Source organism: Haliotis rubra, unplaced genomic scaffold (assembly GCF_003918875.1).
Source record: "Haliotis rubra isolate DU_JTF1 unplaced genomic scaffold, ASM391887v1 Scf74, whole genome shotgun sequence".
NCBI classification, from domain to species: Eukaryota; Metazoa; Mollusca; class Gastropoda; order Lepetellida; family Haliotidae; genus Haliotis; species Haliotis rubra.
The window spans coordinates 2,415,894-2,426,888 of NW_025767457.1; the positions used below are offsets into that span (position 1 = coordinate 2,415,894).

At 40.4% G+C, this 10,995-nt stretch overlaps 1 protein-coding gene across 2 annotated transcripts; it reads left to right on the forward strand.

The window, feature by feature from the left end:
• The first annotated feature begins 20 nt into the window (after positions 1-20).
• Positions 21-7,174, forward strand: LOC124259834 (NHP2-like protein 1). Of its 2 annotated transcripts, XM_046694041.1 has the most exons (5): positions 21-164; positions 958-1,075; positions 3,703-3,806; positions 6,266-6,299; positions 6,873-7,174. In XM_046694041.1, the coding sequence occupies exons 1-5, from the start codon at positions 162-164 to the stop codon at positions 6,995-6,997; spliced, it is 384 nt and encodes a 127-aa protein (XP_046549997.1). In that variant the 5' UTR covers positions 21-161; the 3' UTR covers positions 6,998-7,174. The 2 variants fall into 2 exon arrangements, with proteins under 2 accessions (XP_046549997.1, XP_046549996.1); XM_046694040.1 differs by lacking the exon at positions 21-164 and having other exon boundaries at positions 946-1,075.
• The last annotated feature ends 3,821 nt before the right edge of the window (positions 7,175-10,995 follow it).

Here is a 10,995-nt window from a genome sequence, read left to right on the forward strand (position 1 = left end):
CTGCGTAACTACTATTTGTTAGATCCTGTTTTCTTACGCATGCGCAGAAATTGGTGTTTTCAGAAAGCACGTGGTGATCGACAATCCTCCGTGAAGCGAATAACGCCGAGAGGAGTTGATTTTTGTTGTATTTGTTTGAAACGTAATCTATTGTGTTTAAGATGGTAAGTATTGTTCAAGAGCTTAATCATCTGTAAATGACTTCATGGTGTTGCATGATTTTGAAGTCTGCTTGCTTAGAACCTCCGATTTCGCGCAAACAATATCTCGTATTTCGTGCTGAGGGTGTATCGAATAGACGAAGGATTGTACATAGTAACTGTTAATATGAATTTTATCTTCTTGAAATAATGAAAAATTTAACTTATAAGGTCAACAATTTGCCGAGGCATTGTCTAGGAATTCAGATTAACTCGGAGGTTATTATAGTGTCTGTTGTTTGTGCTAAAGGGGTCGTCGGGTACTACAGATATACAGAAACGTACCCTGGCCATAATGAGAATACAGAAACGTACCCTAGGACGATTCCATTCCCATTCTTGATCGGAACTGTCATGCTGTTGTATTAGATACATTTGATTGCGTTATGGAAGTAATGAGAATACACAGTAACGGATATTTCGTGATGCATATGAATACCACTCGCAATCAGTTGAAGAGGAACAACTACATACGGTTTCGGGTTTGGATTGCGGAATATGGACTCGTCCGCCTTTTAGGGTACCGGGTACGTTTCTGTATTTTGACTTTGTTTAGGGTACATATCTGTATTCAGAAACGTACCTGTGGTACGTATCTGTAGTACCTGTGCCGACAATGACCCCTTCAGCGTTGTTTGTCTCTTTGACTACAATGCATATTGTTTGAAACTGGAATATTGGAGTATGGTATTCACAATGACAATAACATTCAATGCATCTAAGGTTTTTTATCCTATGGTGACCAATGGTGTTTCAGGCAGATGAAGTTAACCCCAAGGCGTATCCCCTGGCTGATGCCAAGCTGACTGAGTCTATCTTGGACTTAATCCAACAGGCAGCTAACTACAAGCAGTTGAAGAAGGGGGCCAATGAAGGTATGCTTCTACGATTTACGGGGCGGTGGGGTAGCCTAATGGTTATGCGTCTGCTCGTCAAGCTGAAGACCCGTGTTTGATTCCCTACTTGGGTACAATGCGTGAAGCCCATTTCTGGTGTCCCCTGTCGCGATATTGCTGGAATATTGTAAACAGGTCGGGGAGAACCTGAAAACGAGCTATAATATACTGAACAGCAAAAGAAACGCAAGTTTCCGAAAAATGAAATTTCATGAAGGTAAGCGTTGATGTTTATGGAACGTTCATGGTAAAGTGACGTCATGATCCCCGATGAGATGATGTCATGCAATTTGACGTCCATACGAAACACTGGCACAAACACAACCACAGTGCAGCAAAGCCATAATTTTAGCACGTGCATCGGCGGTTCTGGATGGAAAGCATGCATTGCACTCTGAGGTATCCTTTATAAAGGTTTGTGTCAAAAAACCGTTCAGCATTGACGCTAGGAGGTGTACACGCCACACAAACGATGCCTAGACTAACGACTGAGCAGAGGGGAATGGCCATTGGAAAGTTGCACGGAGGTAGCTCTGCAACCGCTGTAGCTAGACAATTGGGCTGTCATTTTACCACCATTACACGACTTGCTCAACGTCATCGGCAAACCGGGGTTGCTGCTGATAGTCCCTGTACCGGACGGCAACGAGTGACAATTCATACGCAAGATCGGTTCATCCGGGTCACTCATCTAAGGAACGGAACTCAAGCAGCAACAGTAACAGCAGCCTTAGTTCTTGGGTCAAGGGGAGCAGTGTCCAGCGATACGATTAGGCGTCGTCTTCGGGCTGCTGGAATCCACTGCCGAAGGCCATATGTGGGGCCAGTTTTGGCACGTCAACAACGCCAATGACGATTGCAGCCCTCACACAGCAAGGGTGTCGATGGATTGTCTGGCTCAGAACAACATTAACATTTTGCCATGGCCGTCTCTTTCCCGGATATGGTTCCCATTGAACATTCTGGGACGAAAGTGGACGGAGGATTGGGGCAGGTAGACAGCCACTCAGGCCTCAGGCATCCTTTCAGACTCTAGTGAACTCAATGAGGCCACGTTGCATGGCCTGTGTGCAAGCTCAAGGTGGCTATACGCGCTACTAAAGAGACTGTCACTTTTCGCGTCCAGGGGTATCTCCATTAGACGGACTGTGATCAATTTGAACTTATTGCAATTCAATGTCAACAGCAACCTTTAGCTGTTAAATTGACAGTGTTTTCTATAGAATAAATGATTAGACATGATTTTGGTTGTCTTCTATTCAAAACCTTGACAAAAAGCCAGATTTGCGTTTCTTTTGCTGTTCACTATAGTTAGATCGAGCTATAATAGTTCAAACGAGCTTTATGCCTATAGGTCGATCGAGCTATAATAGCACATAGATGGAAGAGGCCCTATAAGAACAACTTTCCGCACCGCGGTCATGGCATTGCTCCACTCGACTGGAATCATCTGACCTATATTTGAAGCTACTTGCACCACAAACCCAAGCGTTTGTGATATATGAGCTGCTAGACTACCTAACCCTATGGACACTTGGGAGACAATATAACACACCTGAAAATATACCCCAAAACTTGGGAGTCCCACTTCGCGAACAGCTGAACTGGACGATTGCATGACTTCCGGTTTGGAAATAGTACTCGTTACACATGTAATTTTTGTTTTCCACTACCGTTAGACGAATAAACAAAAAAACTATGCAAGCCCAGTGTGGGACACATTTATCCGTCGCGCGAATTCTGTATCTGTTGCGTATTTATCAATAAATAAGGTCTATCCTTGTTTTGTATCGCATTTGGATGTGTTGTGAAATTGTTTGTGTATTTAGTCGTATGTTCATTGCAACTCCTCGGAAGTACTTGTCATTGGTCACATTCACTCATTCCATGCAATATGTTACCCTGGATTGGTTATCACCATAATGTGGAATGCACTTACATAAGGGTACATTCTTGCATTTTACCCATTCACAATGGAATCCGAAGCCAAGGCAGTAGTGTTCAACAAATTGAGTTCAGATAGTACTTATATTGAAGGACAACACATTCACAACATGTTCATAAATGTATTGAATGTGTATTCTTTCAATAAGTACTATCTGCACTGTGTGTTATTATTTCAGATTCATTGACTCTTGAAATTTACATTCGCAGACCTGTGAAGATCTGGGTCAGAAATGGTCTTTGGTAACCCATGCTTGTTGTAAGAGGCGACTAACGGGATTGAGTGGTCAGGCTTGATGGCATAGTTGACACATGTCATTGGTTCCCAGTTGTGTAAATCTATGCTCGTGATGTTGAGGGGCGGTGGGGTAGCCTAGTGGTTGAAGCGTTGGCTCGTCGCGCCGAAGACCCGGGTTCGAATCCCCACATGGGTACAATGTGTGAAGCCCATTTCTGGTGTCCCCCGCCGTGATGTTGTTGGAATATTGCTAAAAGCGTCGTAAAACGAAAACTCAGTCAGTCGTGATGTTGATCACTGGATTATCTGGTCCAGACTTGATTATTTACAGACTGACGCCATAGAGCTGGAATATTGCTGAGTGTGGCGTAAAACTTGAAACTTAACTCACTCACTACATTCACAAATTTCGCTTTGTTTCCAGCCACTAAAACACTGAATCGTGGGATATCCGAGTTCATTGTGATGGCTGCCGATGCTGAACCTCTGGAGATTCTCCTCCACCTGCCCCTGCTCTGTGAAGACAAGGTGGGTCAGGTTTTATGTGACATAATAATGCATGTCTACTGTGCACCAACATGGTATAGAGAAAATATCTATTGCATTTTGAGAGGTGCACAGTAAGATTCGTTGTATCAAAGTTTTGACACAAAATTTAAGGTTCCTGACATTAAAATAACTGTAAAATCTTAAGGTTCAATAAACTTCTACATTTCATGACTTTATAGGACCCAACATACTGTAAATCACAATTTTTTTGCATCACAATATTTTTGCAAGTACCGACCAACAGAGGGGTTTTGCGTCATGATATTTTTGCGACTTGCCTAATTCTCAAAACTAGATTGCAACTGAAATTTCTACCTAATGTAAATCCAATCACATATTAAAGGGTGCTGCTAATCTTGAACTGTGCTTCTGTGTGTATGCAGTCAGTGATGTTTTCCTAAAAGCAACACACCCATCATAGGCCAGATGAGCTTAGAACAGTTCAAATGGATTATATTAATTGGAATGCCTCTATTAAATTGTTTAAGAGGTGACTAATGGGATCAAGTGGTCATGTCATCGGTTCCCAAGTGTGTAGATCGATGCTCATGCTGTTGATCACTGGATTGTCTGGTCCAGACTTGATTATTTACAGACCGCCACCATATATGGCTGGAATATTGCTGAGTGCGGCGTAAAACTAAACTCACTCACTATTAAATTGTTGACAATGACATAACCAAAGCTGTTGATCTCAAAACTGGTGAATAATAAACTGCGTCAAATTTTTGCAAGCTCAAGTCATTCACAATTTTTGCAAAAATATAATGCTCACAAACATTTCGTGATTTACAGTACCTCATATATAAGTGGGGCTGGAATATTGCTGAATGTGGCCTAAAGCTAAACTCGCTCACTCACTAATCTGAGGCATTAGGATATTGTTATTCCGTCTAACGGATCCAAGTTTTACATTCCACCACATTGTTTTCCTTTTCTCAAGGTGAGCGAAAGGTCGTGGGTTCGATCCCCGACCGCGTCATACCAAAAGACGTTAAAATATGGTACTTGTTGGTCCCTGTCTGGCGCTCGGCATTAATGGGTACAACAAGGACTGGTCGGCTCGGAGTCAGTATAATGTGTCTGAGTGGGGTATTCATGCTTCACTGCGGCGTGGTATCTCAGTGGGCTAGCACTATAAAACCAGCTTCAGTCTGGGCTAGTACAAGCAGCCGCACATACACATACACACGCATGCACGTCGTCATATGAGCAAAATATTCTCAAGTACGACGTTAAACCCAATTTCACCTCACCTCCTTTTCTCAAGAGGGTGGTCAGTAGCCAAATTGTTAAAATGTTAGCTTGTCTCTCTGGATATGGAGTTTGATTCCCCACATGGGTACAGTGTGTGAACCTATTTCTGATGTCCCCTGCTGTGATGTTGGAATGTTGCTAAAACCTTACTCGCCAGCTCTTTATTCAAGTCTTAAAGCAATGTTCTTCTTAGCCTTTATAAAAAGTGGGCTCATGGGTCGTGTCAAATTGTTAAGATACTTAAAAGTACCTAAAAGTTATTTGTTTGAATTCACCAACGCTTTCTATCCATGCCATTTTCGTTGTGGAATGTTTCTTCAGTGTTGATTCTGCTTTAACAGAAATGATAAACTACAATGAACTGCTGAAAATGCATGGTCATTGCACCGATTTGTAGACTTGGGACGTCACAACTTGGAACTGATATTCAGAGTACTGAATAAATTCCTTGCTTCAGCATGAGAAAGTAAAGCTAAATTTTAAAACTTATCCTATCTCACGACTGCACCTCTCTCTCTGTTGCTTCGAGTCTAAGTGGAACGACTGTAAAAAAATTCCCATAAGTCTCTCTTGTTCAATCGCCCGTGCACTCCAAGCTGCTCTCCCTATATCACAGCTTACCTACTCTACTAACTGTCCACATGACTACCTCTGAATCATCATTCTTTTTCTTGTTGCATGGCAGCGTGGATGTGCTGTTTTATAAGGGACATATTTTGTAACAGTTAAAGCTTACATAGTTCGAGTTTTGCAACATTTGACAAGTGAAAACAAACTCTTAATGCATTTAGAAGGTTTATCTTCATGAGTTGGCCAATCTAACCTGCCTTTACTTAGCTTTCGTGCATAGCCCAGAATGACAACCTTCCCGTTATCATAAAGAGATGCCCTACCTTTCTAATGGGGCCAATTGCGCAGATCGATGCTCATGCTGTTGATCACTGGATTGTCTGGTCCAGACTCGATTATTTACAGACTGCCGCCATATGGCTGGAATATTGCTGAGTGTGTCATAAAACTAAACTCACTCACTCACTCTAATGGGGCATGACATTCATTACATCTTATGATTTCTTTGTAACCTTTCTGAATTCAGTATTGCAATATAAGTGTTCATGTAGTCATATTGTCATATTTCACTCTGCATTACTGGTGGCTTATGATGATCTTTCCCGTTTCAGAATGTGCCATACGTTTTCTGCCGATCTAAGCAGGGTAGGTAGTCTGAGCTGAACATTTATTGCTAGAGTCCAGTGTATTATGTTTATTATGTTTAACCATCAACCATATCGCCTCCATGCACATAACATCACCAGCATTGTCTGTTAGGATTTACTGGACATTCTTCCTCATGTACTGTTAGTCATCACGCAGTGAAAATGCCTCCTCTTAAAGATTCTGGCATAGATCTGTGTTCCTTGCAAACAATAATGTATGTAAGCAAATAAAAGGACATGTTTGATCTGGACTAGATATTTTCTTGAGTGAAATAAACTGCATAATCAGAGATGCCTTTAAATTGCTCTTTGTTGGGTAGCATAGTGGTTAAAGCATTGGCTTGTCATGCCAAAGACCTGGGTTTGATTCCCCACATGGGTACTATGTCTGAAGCAAACTTGTGGTGTCCCCCCACCCTGATATTGCTGGAATAGTGCTAAAAGCCTACTCACTACATTACTTTTGGTGTTTGACTATAAGTAGAATATATATTTCGTTTGTTGATAGAAAGTATGGAACTGAAGATGGTTTGATCTGACTGAACATCTAACCTGTATTTCTGTTTTTCAGCCTTGGGTCGTGCGTGTGGTGTGTCTCGGCCAGTGATAGCATGCTCAGTGGTGGCCAAGGAGAGCTCAATGATCAGCACCCAGATCACCGAGGCCAAGCTTCGCATTGAGAAACTTCTTATCTGAACCCCATATTGCCTCAGGTTTATTTGTGCCAGAATCAGTCTGTGGTCTCTCCAGTGTGGGATACTGAACTGACGAAGGAGCATTTATTTTATACAAGCACTGTATATGGATACCAGTTTGGTTTTATCATTTTCTTGTAGATACTGTCATCATCATAATAAATACTGAAACAGTCAACAGCATTCATCCTTGTTTGTTAAAGGGGCTTTCTCACATTCTTTGAGAGGTTCTTCACTTTTTGTACCTACATTTTTTTATAGTAAAAGATAGATGTACTTGGTAGTCTGATACGGCCAGAAGCACTGCTGTAAGCTTTACATGAATTACTCAAAACAGGTTCAACCATATTAAGAATGACCAAACTGGTGAAAGATTGCATTTCCAGTCTAGTCCATTGAAGATACCTAAAAGAGGACTAAATAATATTTTACTGAAGACAACAGTGACCAATCATGGCACAGTGTCAGAATGTATGAAGCAGAAGAAATGTTTGATAGCAGTTGATCAATCAGATACAATGTCACCTTCAAGATCCAACATTATATATGGATATGGTTTGGAGGAACAACCATAATGTCTTAAAGATGAGCATATGACTCTTATGACTTTCCTTTTCCGTCTCTGATTAGAATTGATCCTCAGTAACCCATGCTTGTCATAGGAGGTGACTAAGGGGTCGGTTGGTCAGGTTTGCTGACTTGAATGACAGGTCATGGTATCCAAATTGCATAGATCGATGCTCATGTTGTTGATCACTGGATTGTCTGGTCCAGGCTTGGTTATTTTCAGACCACCGCCACATAACTGGAATATTGCTGAGTCAGGTGTAAAACTAAACTTACTCATTTTGGGGTTTGGGGTTAAATGTTCATGAATAAAGTTCGCCAGTATGTACCTAGTTGGGCCGGAGGTGGGCACATTTGCGTAGTATCCTTGGACAAGATACTTAGATCCACATTGTCTCAGTTCACCCAGCTGTAAAATGGGTACCAATGTGAGTGTTTACTAGTAGTTCATTGCGCCTAACTGGCACCAAGGCTGTATCATCCCCAGGGAGTTGAAAAAGTATGATAGTGTCCTATGACCAGGGATAGTAATGTACGTAGCGCCGTGAGCAGGCAATGTGCCTGGATATGTGCGCCATATACGCGGACTATTACAGTATGTGACTTTCATTTGCAATGAATCGTCACAAGACTTTTCCTCTATGGTTGGATATAGATATTATCCCCTCGACATCCTCACTTTTTTATCAATTAGTCCGACAGATTTATTCAATAAAGAGGCCTTGGGCCCATGATACATACTTTCCTGGTGACAACATAAAAAAATGAGTGAGAATATAGCTGCAGAGCAGACACAGGTATGCAAATTTGTAACATATCATATGGACAACAGAATGTATTTATAAACCGTTGGTTTCAAATGATGAGCCCTGCAGTGTACCAGTGACAACTGAAGGGCCAAGTGCTTTGGGTTAATAGTATTGGGTCACAATTTCCATACATTATATAAATACAGACATTTACTATGCAGGGTAGAGACATCACTGTGTACCAGCAATAACTGCAAGGCTAAGTGGTTATGGATTAATAGTATTGGGTCACAGTTTCCATACATTATATAAATACAGACATTTACTATGCAGGGTAGAGACATCACAGTGTACCAGCAATAACTGCAAGGCTAAGTGGTTATGGATTAATAGTATTGGGTCACAGTTTCCATACATTATATAAATACAGACATTTACTATGCAGGGTAGAGACATCACAGTGTACCAGCAATAACTGCAAGGCTAAGTGGTTATGGATTAATAGTATTGGGTCACAGTTTCCATACATTATATAAATACAGACATTTACTATGCAGGGTAGAGACATCACAGTGTACCAGCAATAACTGCAAGGCTAAGTGGTTATGGATTAATAGTATTGGGTCACAGTTTCCATACATTATATAAATACAGACATTTACTATGCAGGGTAGAGACATCACAGTGTACCAGCAATATCTGTAAGGCTAAGTACTTGTGGGTTATATAGTAGTGTTCGCTCTCAACTTCCATACTTTATATAAATACAAACATATACTATGCAAGATAGAAACATTGCGTGATGTCAGTAAATTCACCATATCTTGCGGCACATAATGAGATTCAACATAAGGTATAAGTGGGTATATATTTCATAGGTTTCACAGACAAACAGTATGTGAAACTCATCTTCAATAAAATATTTTTTCTTAAATTTACAAAATAAACAAACCCTATCCTTAAATTCTGTCTTATTGTATCTACCAGTTTCTATAGCAAGACCGTAATTTTGGCATCTGAATCTAGCCATTGAAGATCTTAAGTAATAAGGAATATCACCTGACAAATATGATTCTACGTTTAACAATGATTTGAACTGTCTATAGTAGTTACACTTGGAGGAAGTGCTTAAGCTTGAAATCCATAACTGTTGCAAATTATCTGATAATCTTTGTCTGAATAAAGAGATGAAAGATTTTATGCAACCAACCTGCTCGGAAACCCAGACAAAACCAAACCCAAATCTCAATAAGATATCTCGGATGTGTGTGACCCAAGTAGTACGGCCTACATTATCAAGGGACATAAGCATCTGATAACACTGGCTTTGTAACCTGCTAGGAGGTAGAGTAATGAGTAGACACCAGTATTTAACTGCTCTGGTCAGGTATACCAGCTGTAGAGGCAAACGCCCACATTCCCCCAATACCATATTATCTGATGTAGATATACCAACTCTAAGAATCCACTTACAGAATTTCAACTGTGCTCTTTCTACTTCTTTACTATAGTATATACCCTATGATTCTGAGCCATAACACACAATTGGCACGACCATACTATCAAATATCTTTAGTAATTCCTTACATGGCATACCTCCAACCCTCTTAGAATACCCGTAAATTGACATCATAGCTTTGTTTGCTTGTAGCGAAGACAAAATTGCACCTTGCTCCAAGATAATTTTGGTGTGAAAACAAGTCCTAAATATCTATACGAGGAAACAAATAAACACACCTCTCCCAACGCATTCTTGCATTATTTTTTCTAGTTTGTTTATAAAGATTATGAAGATCTGTGGACTCAGAATACAGCCTTGACGGGTGCCGATATTGCAACTAAAATACTCGGAAATACCATCCGACATTCTCATAGATGCACAAAGTTTTGAATACATTGACAAAATTATTTGGATAAACTTGCCACTAATACCAACTTCGGAAAGACTGTTCAGAAGTACATCATGTCTTATTGAATCAAACGCTTTGGAGAAATCAACAAAAAGACAATAAAACCTACAACCTTTCCTTGATGAATATTTCAGACATATAGAATATAAAGCAAACATGTTATCAGTGGTTGAATAATTTTCCCTAAATCCTGCCTGCACTTCACTTATACAGTTTTGGTCATCACACCACTGTTTTAATCTAGAATTAGAATCAGTTAGTTCATACCTAGTAACTAAATCAACAATTATGGCAGTAGGGATACTGTTGAACCCCTTTGTCCTGTCCGCTATTGTGCTTCACTTCTGGCCGTATCTGGTTTACAAATTCCGCTCAAGAACACCCCAAAGAAGTACATGTTAATGTACTTGGCGGGCCAGGCCAATGTCTGTATGCACTCTCGTCGGAGATCTTGTATTTTGCAGTTCAAAATTTCTGTCGATTATACCATCGAATGGAACAAAGATCCAACATTTGGCCATTAACAATAACCAAATACGTTCATCTTTCATGTGAGATAGCACCCCACATTGGGTGATCCAGGTGTGTGCGTGTGTGTGAGTGTGTGTTTCGATGTCTCTGTTTCTAATAATTGCTTGTGATGTAATTAGTTATTGTAAATATCTTTGGAGAGGGGTTTTATAAGTTGAAGGAACTTGTCCCCGATCCTTTTCACATTGTGAATAAAATATGTTTAAACTTTAAATTAATACGCATTACACACCACGCAGTTA

Bases quoted from the DNA above. Each gene is read 5' to 3' on its own strand.
- LOC124259834 (XM_046694040.1), top strand. From the start codon at position 946: ATGGTGTTTCAGGCAGATGAAGTTAACCCCAAGGCGTATCCCCTGGCT. The intron at 1,076-3,702 runs GTATGCTTCTAC...CTTTGTTTCCAG, and splicing joins GAAGAAGGGGGCCAATGAAG to CCACTAAAACACTGAATCGT. The intron at 3,807-6,265 runs GTGGGTCAGGTT...TTCCCGTTTCAG, and splicing joins CCCTGCTCTGTGAAGACAAG to AATGTGCCATACGTTTTCTG.